The 13,965-nt window shown below is 43.0% G+C and overlaps 1 protein-coding gene across 3 annotated transcripts in view; it reads left to right on the top strand.

Moving 5' to 3' along the window:
* The window catches only part of SLC24A2 (solute carrier family 24 member 2), a 242,052-nt gene that overhangs the window by 174,265 nt on the left and 53,822 nt on the right, over positions 1-13,965 (top strand). For 2 of the 3 annotated variants that reach the window (XM_049635150.1, XM_049635159.1), the window contains exon 5: positions 2,416-2,466. The exons of the other annotated variant lie outside the window; for it this stretch is intronic. In XM_049635150.1, coding sequence (XP_049491107.1) covers positions 2,416-2,466 — 51 coding nt within the window. The remainder of the gene's footprint in view (positions 1-2,415; positions 2,467-13,965) is intronic. 3 annotated transcript variants of the gene reach the window in all.

Below are 13,965 nucleotides of genomic sequence, written 5' to 3'. Positions count from 1 at the left end.
GCACCCCCACCTACCCCAGGATGCTGTCCTAACCACTTGAAAGCATGAGAGTACTGAGCCCACCATCTCACCATCCTGTTGCTGTGTGCATTCGAGACTGTTCTAGCACACTGGCTTCCTTCTCATTCTTTTCTGCCTTTGCTTTAGTAAGCAACAAACATAATTCCCTTCACTTGGGCAGGTACTCTGACCTTGCCCTGCTTCCTCACTGTGCTTCGAGTTGCTGTGTCACCTGTTGTATTTTGGTTTTTCACTACTGTTGTTCCTTATCTTCCACCACCCTTAGCCTCATTTTTGGTATGTTCCTTTCAGTTCTTATCCCTCTGTCCCATTCATCCAAGGAAGCAGCTAAGAAACCATCTAGACATTGCCACAGCAGCAACAACGTGTGAGCGTTGTCAGACATGAACAGTTCCAATTTCCACGATATAAAAATGAAATAATTACAGGCTATGTTTGTATTTGTTTATACCTGATTCCACAAGAGGTGGGGTAAAAAATAATCACATCTGCCACAAGCAGATGTTTGACAGTTTGGAAGTGATACATGAAAACGTGTATCCGTATATGGAGGGTTTGCATCTAAAAAGACAGATCCATAAAATTGCAATGGTGTATCTTTCCTGTGTAGAATATGGTCTACACCCAACTTTGCAAACACAGAGCCGCCCACGTTCTGTTTCCTGAGCAAAGAACAGAGAATGCCAGCTGCTTATGCTACTGCTTTACCTCAGGAGAGGAGGAGAGGCTACAAAAAAATTAGTTGGCTGATATAATTCATCAACTTACTCTAAGATTTTACACACGCGCTTGTGCGTGTATTATGTGTAAAGCTACCATGAACGTGTGTTTAATATTTATGAAGGTATTTAGATCATTTCGGAATTCCAAGCTTGTGCGATGTCATATATATAGTAGACTACTGTTCTTAAAATACCCCCCCAAAAATTATATTCTGCAGAATCAATCCCCAGAAGTCATTAAAAAGACTTTCTTGTTATTTACACAAAATTCAATTTCTTATTGAAGTGCTTGCACCTTTTGTCATGTAGCTACAAAATCCAGAGTAGGCAGGTTTTTGCAGAAGCATAAGGATGAGGTGATTTTTCTCCCCAAGGCATAATTTTGTATCGGTGTGTTAAAATAGCTTTAGTAAAATTTTAGGCGCATGGAAAAAGAATATGTATATAGATATAGGTAAAGATACAGATATAGATATATGCATACTATATATATTCTATAATGTATAATATAAACGTAAAATGGAAGGATATGTCTTATTGTCTTTTAAGCTGGATCCTTCATCTTGCACACAAAACCCATCAATTACTAGTTGATTCATGTGTGGGGTTTCATTGGCGTCCTAAGTTAATGAGCCATGGAGGCTTTCTGCAGAATCACAGAAATATCTCTTGAGTCTAATTAATTTCTTGAGGTTTATTGGGAGAGTGTTGTTATGACCGGGAAAAATATTTTTAACCTACTCACAATGTTGCTTAAAACACTCTGGAATTTTCAGATGAACAAGAATTAAAGTTTCTATTTTAGAATGGAACTAAGGAAACAGAAATGGCGCATCCCGGCCTCCTCTCTTCCCCAACCCAGGCTGATTCAGCATCCCCAGATGATTCAGCACAGCATTGCTTTCTGCCAGTGGTGTCGGTGACAGTGAGTCCTTTGGTGATCTGCGCACAGGAGGGGCTGTTGATAGCCCCTCCCCACTGCAGTCTAAGGAGCCACAGGCGATGCCTCAAGCTGGGAGATGGGGCTGCTCTGTCACCTGCCTGAGCCAGGTGGCTTCCCTCTTCCAGAGCACTCCGCACCTTTTTCAGCTCTTGTCAGCAGGCTGCACTCATGGTATTCAGTGCTTTCTATCTAATCTATGAGATAAAAGTGAACACGGAGTTCAGAACCTGGTTTTGCATTTTGGGTTTTCCCAGGTAGCCTCCTTAATCTCTAGGAAGTGGTTCTGTTGGAGAGGAGCTAGGAAATGAATTTCTGGGCCTGCTGTCCCATGGCAAGGACTCCCAGTCCTCAAGCCCCACTGGGCCTGGACATTGTCCTCGTTTGTCCCTTTCCCTTAGAGCGTCACCTCTATTCAAACTATAGGGCTAGGCTAGACCCGGTGTGAACTTGCCAACTACACTGTTTCATGGGATGTTAAAATAACTGTGTCCTATTCTGTAATGCAGGGCACATCCTACCCCCAGTAGAATAATATATTTTAAGTGATTTCTGAAAATGGGCCGTGAAAGCTGTCTGCCACATGGCCCATGTTTGCACATCTCTATATAGTTAACGATTGCGGAATTTGACAGTATAACTCTGAATCTGATTAATTAAGAATGTGTAAAAACAAAGTTCTTGCATTACAGCTCGTTCCTTATCTTTGTGTCTTTTACTGTGATGTTGTAGAACTTGGATCATATGGAAAACTAAAATATTATGACACAATGACTGAAGAAGGTAAGAATGATTTTAGAATTGTATGCATTGGCTTTTTTTTGTTTTTTTCATTTATGGTGTCTGGTGCTTGCCCATTTTTTTTTTAATCTTTTATTTTCCCTCTTTGCATGACTTCAGTGACATCGTGTGATTTATTATTCTTTCCACATTTTTGTCTAGTTTTTGCCATCGTGTTTATTTGGGATTGGAGATGTGCAATACCATGGGCAATCATGTTATTCCATTCAGATGCTCCAAACCATGTCAGTTGTGTACCACACACACAGAGAAATGGTGTCAGCGATGTAAGCCCAAGCACACACCCACTGTGTCAGCATTATTTCCCCCACGTGCTCACAACACATAGAAACGCATCCAGTCAGCACTCTTAATATGCCCTGAATTTCAGAGGGAGTGGATGTTCTGATTTGTGCAAAGGAAAGAGTGATCTCAACTCCTCAACCCAAAACCAGCTAGAGACCGGTTTCTGGCGCAGACAGCTGTGAGCTCATGTCCTCAGTCCCCACAGTCCCTGCTCACTCACTCATCCAAGAGCGTTGCTCAGAAAGGCCGAGGCCACAGTTCCAGCCGGTGGAATTGAATTCACTGGGGTTCATGCTTTGTGAGACTGAGCATAGCCTTGTAACCATTTCCCCTGAGTAAATGAAGGCTGGCAGAGATTTATTTTTAAATGAATTTACTAATGAACTCCAGGCACCATTCCTGGAGCACAATCTTGACCCAATGAGAATCCCTTCTCTGAAATAAGTTCACCATGGAAGAACACTTTGAAAGGTTTACTCTTGTGAAGGGAGTTACCCTGTTTCCCCCATTTCACCCCACACATGCCTCCATCTTTTGGGTAATAAATAATATTTATAAGGTATGAAACGTTTGGGTTTTTACATGATTTTTACGTTGATACTGACAAGCAATCAAAAGGTAGTCCAGAAGAGGAATCAGCTAATTTTGGCTTTGGACATGAGCGAAACTCCCCAATGTGTTGCATATCTTGTTTGCAGCTTCTAGTATTTCTAAGTTGCTTTAGCTTGCCCAAGATCTCCTAGTTGCTTTGCATCAAAGAAGCGGAACATCTGACAGCCCCTGGTAAGAGGAAGCTCCTTCTCCGCCTCCCCGCCCCCGCACACAACTCTGGCTTCTGTACAACACCCAGGCTATTCCTGCACTTTCAGTTAACCACTGTGGTGTTTTCTAAAGCAGAAGGCCCCTATTAGGGTCTCATGCCGGGCCCTGTTATGACCCAGGATCCTCCCAACAACCTGGGGAAATGAGAGCGCCAGGGACAGAAAGCTACCTATGAGAATAAGTGTCCTACCACCAAGAGGATAGAAAGAGCAATCCAGACCTTAAAGGAAGGCTCCTGTGCCAGCTATTATTTTTATTCCATGTCTTCAGATCACTTGGGTTTTTATTGGCAATTGGCTTGAGAAGCCAAAGCTTTGAGACTCGCCTCCGGGCATCTCCCCAGCCCCCAGCCTCAGTTTCATGGCTCCAGCAGCAAGGGGGGGGGGGGGGGGGGGGGGGGTTTTCTTTCCCCCCCCCCCCCCCCCCCCCCCCCCCCCCCCCTTTTTTCGGGCCCCCCAGGGGGGGGGGGGGGGGGGGGGGGGTCTGTTAGCTTCTCCCTGCCCTGTCACGACCGTCCACTCTCTCTCTTTCCTCTTTCCTCTTTCCTCTTTCCCGTCCTCTGCCATCCACCCTTCACTTCCCATTCTTGGGGCAGCATCTGCCCTGCTCTTGCCTCAGTTGCCCCATTTCTCACCTACTCTGTTCCTTTCCTTCCTCTTTCCACATCCATTAGAGCAAGAGTTGGTGTCCTTTCTCAGCCTCCCTAAACCAGACAACTCAAGGCCACACCAAGATGCAAAAAACAGTACTTCCAATCTGATCCACCCACCTAGTAACACGCGGGCTTTCTAGGCAGGAAAATAAAGTCAAAATCATGCCGGCCCTTAGCAGGGCTGTGAAATTGTGTTTGGGGCCCTGATGGGCCACCTTTAACATTTCTTACGACTTCTCTTCACTTTCCCATCCCTTCTTGCGTATCCCTTTGTGTCCAGTTCTTAGCTGAACTTTCACCCCTACTACCGTAACAGCTAATAGTGGCTCAGGCAGCATTTTTAAAGTGTGTTCTGTGATAAACTCATTTCATATGATGTCAGTAGGGATTTTGCCACACCCCAGAAAAAAAGAAGGTAAGATTGATTTCCTAGTTTAATAAAGTGGAAGAGCTCCTGAGTTTTCTTTGCCACGTGACCTGTCAGAGGCTTCCGTGTGCTCCTGTGCATTGCAGCATCGAGTAAAGCATAAAGAGGGATGCAGTTTCTTGCCCAGACTTCTTTGATGAGAGGCCTCTTTCTTCCACGGAACCTCTTGCGGGACTGTTTTAGAAATGCTGATCAAGGTTCTATCCTTCACTGGGAATAGGAGCCTCTGAAAGATTAAGAAGTATTCCAGACACATAGCCATCCCTCTCAAGTACTCACAGAAATACTTTGGAATACTTTGGAACAGGTCTTCCTCTAGCCACATCAAGCCACACCCTTCACCTCCAGGACAAGCGAGGCCTGGCTTAAAGCTAATTCTGGGATTCTGTCTGAAAGATTCAAAGCCAGCCCAGTAACTTTAGACCAGGCAACAGCTACATGTGACTCCTTCAAACACTCGAGAGCCTCCCCCTCCCCCTGAAAATAGTAACTGTGATTTGTGCTGCTTCCATTTGTACGACAGAAGCAAGTGTCATAAAGATGTAGATGTTTGGGGCAATCGCTGTAGGCTACCTAACCTTCAGGAAATACCCCTCTCCATTTGAAGCATTTCTTTTCACACTTTTAGAAATGTGACTAGCTCTTGAGCAGGGCTTTATTGTAATTGCCCATATGACTAGTCCTCATTTGTAACTATTTCCAGGAAATCCTCTGGATGTTATGTGAGGTCAGCTACTTTAAATGAGGGCCCGTTTTTCCCCCCTCAAGTGGAGCAGTGGAAAGATGGGTCATATATGCTACCCCATATCTTAAGGGGAATTGACTGATGATTTCCTAAATATAGAGAATTGTCTTGAACATAGCTCATTATTTTAAGGCCCTGCTATATGCAAATTATGTTGCTAGGTGCTTTGGGGAAATACGAGATTAAAAGGTGAGCAATTTGCCCCCCGCAGAATTTATAGACAGGGAGAAAAATGAAACACAGTAACCACTGAGCCACCAGGAAGAAAGTGGTAAGTACCATAGGTATTCGGAAGAAAATGGCAGACTCCAGAAGGAGGAAGGATTGCTTTCAACCAGGGGGAAGATTTTGTGGAGAAAATGAACTGGGTTCCAAGGATCAGTAAATATGGGATAAACTGGGGAAGGAAGGGTGGTAAGTTCTGACCTACCAAGCTGAGGATGGAATCAAAGGATAGGGACACACCAACCTTTACTGGCCACCTGCCAAGTGCAGTGGGTGTCATTTAATCCTTATAATGACCACACAAGGTGGATTTTTTCGAAGATGAGAAAGCCAAAGTTCAAAGTGTTTTATTAGATGAGGAAACTAAGACTCAGAGAAGTAAAGTATTTTGCTCTGGGACTCAGGGGTACTAAGTGGTGAATTGGGACCCAAAGTCAGGACCGTGGCACACCCAAGCTCTGCCCTCTTGGTACTGCTGCAGTTTGATGTACAAGGTGGGTGTGAGGAAATGGACCGTTCAAATTGGCGTCAGAATAGGGAGTGGAAAGAAATGCTTGATGGAGACCAATCATGGGAAAGGTTTAAACTACAGACTTAGAATGAGGGCATCATAGAGTGAACAACAATGCGCTCCTGAATAAAACATGAACCGCTACTTGGACACTTCACCATAAAAAGGTTATTTTTTTTAATTTTTTTTTTAATGTTTATTTTTGAGACAGAGAGAGACAGAGCATGAATGGGGGAGGGGCAGAGAGAGAGAGAGGGAGACACAGAATCGGAAGCAGGCTCCAGGCTCTGAGCCATCAGCCCAGAGCCTGACGCGGGGCTCGAACTCACGAACCGTGAGATCGTGACCTGAGCTGAAGTCGGACGCTCAACCGACTGAGCCACCCAGGTGCCCCATAAAAAGGTTATTTTAATAAGACAATATACTCACTCTCAGACATTGGACAAAATCATGACATTTTGACAAAAAGTGACCTTGCCCTCAGAGCCCTCTCTCTCCCTCCCTCATCTTCAGGTGCCTTAGAAACTAAACTGGAAGACCTCCCTAGGCCACACCCAGCCTCCTCCTCACCCCAAGCTAATCAGAATTTCATTCATCCATTCACTCATTCATTCATTCATTCGTTCATTCTCTAATACATCCACTCAACAACACTCAGTAAGTACCAGGCATTGGACCAGATCCAGGGCTGATTGAAGACAGTCCTTCTAAAGAATTCACACTCTAGTGGGAGACACAGGCAAAGAGATGAGTAATATGATGGACAGACCCAAGGTGCAGGGAGAGTCCAGTGGAAGGCATCATATTCAGTCTTGAGAAATGAGGACAGGCTTCTCAGAGAAGTGATGTCTGCATTGCCTCATTCCTGCATCCCAAGATGACAACACCTACTGGCCACCTGATCCTGTGTTCACTTAATAATAACTGAGCACCTGCTCTGTATGACACATTTTGCCAGACTTGATAGTTAGTAAGGCTTACTCTTCCAAAGCACTGAATTTCCTTCTATAATAAAATGCTTCCAGGGATGCGAACAAATTACTCTAGAAGTGGCCTTTTGGTGACCTCAGACCGCTCTACATGGGCAGCCATCCTTTTATCTCCTTGTGCAGTAATACTGCATATTCTTGAAAGAGCGATCTCCAATTTTTACCTGGAGCTAATAACCCATAGTGTATTTCTCACCTGCAGATATCCAAGTTACACACCATTCTCATTCTGGAAAACTCTCAAAAAGTTGAACTTTGCTTTCTTACTAAAATTAGGTGAAAATGTAGAAAGCTAGCTCAAAAGAAAACATCCTTGTGTGGTTGAACACATGAATTAAAAGGAGAAGAGACCTTGCTATCCATTATATTAGATGGAACTAACTTTTACTCTTTGGAGATAAACGTTCATGGAGACGTGTAGATAGGTAGATAGACAGAAATCCTGACTAATATCTTGCAAAGAAGCAATGTATGGGGAAGCTGCCTGCAGTGTACTGTCCTAAACTCATTGCCCCTTAACACTAGCCATTTCCAGGAAAAATAATTTCTTTATCATTTAAAAAGTCTTTGTTCATTTGTGTAAGAAAAAAAGATATAAAAAGTTGTTGTAATGTCAAGGGCAAAAATTACAATTATCTTTTCCTTAATGAGATTAAAGATACTACTTCCTGGCAACCAATAGCCCCTTTCTTTACCAAACTGAAAAGCTAATGTCTTAACCTGAATGATGGGGTCCTAAATTAAGCATGTGGCTGAGTTTTGAAAACCCCCATTATCTTAAAGAAGTAAAAGCCTTTAAGGTCACATAGTCTAGCCAGTCATTTGATGTTCTTAACTGCAGTGAAATAGTCCAGTTCTTTTTCAAGGAGAAATTGAATTTTGGAATACCATTTAACAGTATTTTCCATTACCAAAGATGTATCCTCTGAAAACGTAGTCCCAAAACAGGTCTTTGGTATTACCTGTGGCCTTCACATTATAATTTAATCTTTGCCCGAATGGATAAGACTGTGTTACATACACTGATATATTAGGCAGGATGGGTTCAGCTGTATATAGTAGAAAATCCGAATTAACTGTGGCTTTGGTCAGATGGAAGTTAATTTTTCTCTCAAGTAAAAGAGGTCCAAAGGTAGGCAGTATGTGGCAGATATGGAAGCTCTTCACTAATCCAAGACCAATCCCATCTTCTTCATAATCCTAGTATATGACTTTCAACCTCAAGGGCACCTTGTGGTCTAAGATGGCTGCTGGTAGAGCTCCAGTCATCATGTCTATATTCCAGGAAGGAGGAAGAGCCAACATGATTTTCCCCAGCTATTTTGTCTTCTTTTTGAGGAGGCTTCCCTTTAGACCCTTCCAGTAAAACTGCCCAAAACCAGTTACATGTCTACACCTCATTTCAAGGAAGCTCGGAGATGTAGTTTATTAAACTGGGTGATTTGCTGTCCCCCAGCTTTACGTATTATGTCACTAGGAAATGAAAAGGAAATAGATACCGGATAGGCAACATGCAATCTCTCCTCAAAAGAGAAATATCACTTTTGTATAATTATATGTTGATAGGGAATATGGAGAACAGAGCAAGCTGTGTGAGGGATGTTGAGAATTCATGTTAAATTTGAGATACCTGTGAGATATCCAAATGGAGATGTGGAGGAAGCAGTGGAAATGGAGTGTGTATCTTGGGAGAAAGACCAGGGCTATGGATACATATTTAGGAGTCATGCAATATGGGTGTTATTTAAAGCTACAGAACTGGAGAAGAATACTGACCTAATCAGTAGGGAAGAGGAGGTCAAGGTTGACCCTGTGGACTCCAAAGGTTAGAGTCTGGGAAGAAGGGGAGACCCAGCAAGGAAAACTAGGGTGGACGGAGAACCAGGAGAGAAGGGCATCCCAGAAGCCAAATGAACTGTTCCACAAGAAGGCAATGAAAAGGTGATACCATCAATGAATTGACCAGTAAAATCAAAGAATTGCTGTCGTACAAAGAGAGTGATGGACACAAAGTGAGATGCTTCAAGTCAGGAGTTTGGAAGTGGTACCATTATTGCTAATGATGAAGTCTAGATCTGACCACAGGAGTGGGTGAATAAGGTGAGCTAGGGGAGAGGGTAGCTGGAAATGAGCAGGTTAGGGTGGTGAGGAGCCAAGTGTTGCGGGGCTTACCTATTACCGAAGCTGGTAACAGGAGCTATGTAAAAGAGTAGCGGGTTCTGGAATGACAGAAGGTTGATGAGGAAGTCAGTTGCCATAGAGGTGGTAGAGGTGGCTTATGCTTCAAAGGCACAAGAAATGGTTTGGAAGTAGTGAGAAAGGGGGGATGGAATGTGGGCCATTTGGAGAGACAAGCACCTGCCCCTTTCAAGGGCCATGAGAGAAAAGGGGCCCTCAGGAAACAGAAAGGCAAAGAGAATATTCAAAGCAGAGGTTAAGGACGTAGAGACAGATTTACTGGTGGCAGAGATGTGAGATTGAGTCAGGTCAGGCATTTTCAGAGCCACATGGAGATGAAGGTCTGGATGGTGTTGGATGACCCAGAGGCTCTGCTGAAAGGAAAAGGATACAGGATGGAATGGGAACAACCTAACAATGTGTTAGAAGTTCTTACTTGGTAGGGGCCCCCCAGGCAGTTTGCACTGATAAAGTAGGGTCCTTCTTTCCAGGATAGGGGAGCGCTGGGGAACCCCTTAAGTCCAGCTGGGGGTGAGGAAGGTTGAAGAAGGAGCCTTCCTCAATTCAGAGAGCGAGTGGGTTCAACCCAGCACAGGAAGACCTTTCCTACAGACATGGCCAAAGATGCAATGGCCTGCCTCAAAAGCCAGTGAGTCCCCCTCCTCTGGAGAAGCCAAGGTAGCCTCTGTCAGAAGAGTGTTCAGATAATGGACACCTTGATAGCCCTTTGAGTCCCATGTCCAAGATTCTTTCCTAGTTCCTTGTATTAAATGTGATGGCAGGCACTGGTTTAGAGTCTACTTTTGAGATTAAATCTTTTGAAAACTTCATCTTACATTTTGGGTAAGCTGCCACCAGGACTGTGGGTAGGTAGGTTCCTGGGCCACAGCTTCTGAAACAGAAGGCTTGTGTATTTATTGATCCAGTTCATAGACAAATTGTTTATTAATGTGGTTTTATATATAGCAGGTATTACAAAAGATAGTTCCTGTGAAATAGACCTTTAAAAGAATAACTACCTTCTCTTTTAGTTGCAAATACAAACTTTTAGCACAGTAAAAATTGTAACTGCAAGTTAATTTTAACTATTCCGTTTAATTATAAAAAAGCATTACATGCATACAGAAGTAAAAAGCAAACACGACATAAGGGAAAGCAATAAAAATGAGTCTCCCTTTTACCCCAGATTCCACTTATTCCTTAGAGTTAACCACTGTCATCTATTTTCTAACATACACGCTTTTCTTCTATACACCGTTCTCTATATCTGGCTTTTATTTATTAGCATATAGTGGAGACGTTTCCATATCAGCACTTTCCTTATCCTTTACTAGCTACATCGTATTCTACTGCTTGCCTCTTCCATGATAGGTCCTTCCCATCAGTCCCCTGTCAATGGCCATTTACAATATTTCCATTTCTGTTGATTTATCCAATTATTAGAACACCACATGAGCATCTTTCCCCATATAGCCAAGTCTACTGAATGGAAGATATATACATATAAAATAAATCCCTAGAAATAGAAATGCGAGATCAAAGCATATACACATTTCAGATTCTGAAAGCTATTGCCAAATTGCCCTCCAAAGGAATTGCACTAGCTGATGTTCCCACCAACAGTGAATGAGAGCTCCTCAAACCAACTTAATGAAGTCCCTTGAAGAGTCCGTACAAAGCAGATCAGCCTTTGCATTGTAACTGCCTTCTAATTTACTGATTTCAGAAGCCAGATTTTTTTTTTTTTACCAAAGTTGAGTTAAAGCCAGGGTTCAGTTATGATGGAAGTCTTTCCTCTAAATTAAATGACAAGGCTAGTCTTCCTACACCGAATATCCAATTTCCACCACATCATGTGTCCCCCTTACACAAGACTGTTGTCATCCCTGCAGAATGTCTGAAAGGTACACTGCAAATTAACTTTCTGCCTTCCAATTACCAAAAGTGGGGAGCCCCCGTTGTGCATGGACACCATTTCCCATACCATGTTACATTTCATTCATTCCAGGTTCATGGTTTAACTCATTCAGTCCAACTTGCCATCACCGTAGGATTTTTCTAGCCACAGATGCTCTCGGTAAGGCTGAGCCTTACCCCTCCCCAACATGTACTGCCTCACCATTTATTAACCACATTACTTTTTTAGAGATGTATTCTTACAAGTATCTCCTGGGGCTGGATCTTAGGAAGACAGCAGCCTAGTAGGTGCATAATCAGACTAACCAGCTAGTAACTGCTGTCAGATCTGTCAGAAAGACCAAACCAGCTGCGTGGGTGAATCCACGGTCTTCCTGAAAACCAGGACCAAGGAAGTCTAATTAGAATACATCCAGTTTTTCAGACTTCATTGCATCTTATTTTCATGATCTAAACTGTCAGCAGTAAAAGCAGAAAGATCGGACCTGGCAAATAAAGGCAGATTTTGCCACATTGCATATGTAGAAGGTGTTAAGTTGCAGCAAAAGGCAAATTGTGGATGCTGCTTTTTGTCTATTTCTGACATCCCCAGAGCTGAAAATGCTAAGTTGCCTTCATTAGTCAAACTTGAATACTATTATTACAAGTTAATGATATAATTTCCCACCCCCATGAAGCTTTCTCTTACAAAAAAGAAAAAGTGGGAATCTGTAATACCAGGAGGCTGGCATGTTCAATTATGCATGGTAAGATTCTCTTTTGATTACATCTGAAATGAACTGAACCATGTCATTTTAGTCATGGACCACTAAGCCCTCAGTAACATTTAGTTAAGAACACTCAGCATGTGTCGGCACTTCTGTCGCAAAACCATGCTTCAGATGAGATCTACAGGCACCGGTTTACGATGTAACATTGAGGATTCCAGAAACTAGGAAATAGGAGCTCAAATCAACTGACGATTCACAGACACATGAAATCCTGGTGACAGGAGATGACGTATGTACGTGAAACAGCGGCTGCTCCTGAATAAATGCCAGCCAAATCTAAGATCTTTCATTTCACATCAAGATAAATAATTGGGTGACATATAGGCTCATCAGAAGAAAGAACTGTTTTATGTTCTGTTTTTTATATAAAAGAGTAACCATTCGATACATATGCATTCAGCACCCACAATGTGTCAGGTGCTGTGAACAAATAACAACTTGGCCCAAATGAATACGTTAATGTCACAACCCACTTGCAGAGACACACCCAAGATATGGGCTTTGAAAACTGACTCTGGAGAGATCTTTTGCACCCATTCGGTGGTAGTGGGGCTGGATGTTGGCAAGTCTTGAGATCTGAGGCCTGCCCTATAAAGTGATTGTTTATTCATTTATCTCTCAGATACCCACAGGGGGCAAGGGACGGGAACACGAGAAAGACAGTCAAACCTTCCATCATCTGTCAGCCGCTACCTGGCTCAGAACTCCAAAGCTGAGATCAGAGAAACCCCTTTGAGAATTTCATGTGTGGGAGCCATTTGTATCCGTGTATATGAGACAGAAATTTTCGGAAAATTAAGTTCCTAAAATAATAAAGCAGGTGACCTAAAATGATAAAGAACATTAGCTCTCAAGCGGTGTCAGCCTCAGCTAAGGTCAGTAAGCTGGCTCTTTTTCTGAGACACTGTATTCTGGCATTGATCCTCGCTGTGAGTTTTTTTGGTTTGTGAAATCCCAATGTTGCCTTTGTTTGATTAGATTATATGCTTTTTAAAAAGCCTCAAAATAGATAAATATTGACTGTAAACACTATTAGACTTTAGAGGCTTAATCACAGCATTAACCAAGAAGAGTGCCTGGTGAGTTTTCAGCAGTGTTTCTGCAGGTTTCCGGTCCTTCCTTGTTTCTCTACCCCCAGAAGGAACATAAGCTATGAATAGATTTTTATACAGCAAGTGCTCTAACCAACACACACACACACACACACACACACACACACCCTTTGTTGTTTGTGTTAATGTTGGTATATTCATAAATACTTATTGAGGACCAGCCTAGGAAGTAGGCATTGGGGAGCAGATGAAAAATGGTAGCCCTATCCAGCTGGTTGGAGAGAGGTCAGTAGAATACCTCTGAGGGTCTATGATAACTGGTATGATAGGATGGATATCAGTGCTGTGATAGAGAAACGTACCAGGGTGCCTTGCCAGCCCAGGAAAGGAATTCAGGGAAAGTTTCCTGAAAGATGAGATGCTTTGAAGCAGAGTCTTAAAAAGGAGTGAGACATGCAAATAACAAGTGTGGAGCATTCCAAGCCACAAGAAGTGTAACTTAAAAACTGGGAGATCAGTCAAGAGACTGTAACCAACATCCACGCTGGAAATGTTGGATCTAAAGTGTTCAAAAGTAGACTCTGAAGGAGTTGGTAACTAATTGAATGTGGAGTACAAGGGGGACCTCTAAGATGGCTAGAAAACACTGTGAGTGAGGAAATCACCAATAGAAAGTGCAAGCAGATGGACACATTCCTAGGAGGAAGACAATGGGTGGGAGTGGCGGGCATGCTGAGTTTTACTGTGAAGGGGACTTGCAAGTGAAGTGTTCAGAAGTCCATTGGATAAGAGGATCAGAGCTAGAGATCTGAATTTGGGAATCACTGATATTCAGGTGGAGGTCCATTGGGTTTTTTGGCAGAATGTGGGGGTGGGGGACAGGGAGCGAGGAGGGAGCCTGAGGAATA

The sequence above is a fragment of the Panthera uncia genome, chromosome D4, assembly GCF_023721935.1.
Source record: "Panthera uncia isolate 11264 chromosome D4, Puncia_PCG_1.0, whole genome shotgun sequence".
Classification (NCBI taxonomy): domain Eukaryota; kingdom Metazoa; phylum Chordata; class Mammalia; order Carnivora; family Felidae; genus Panthera; species Panthera uncia.
This window is presented reverse-complemented; position numbering and strand designations above follow the sequence as displayed.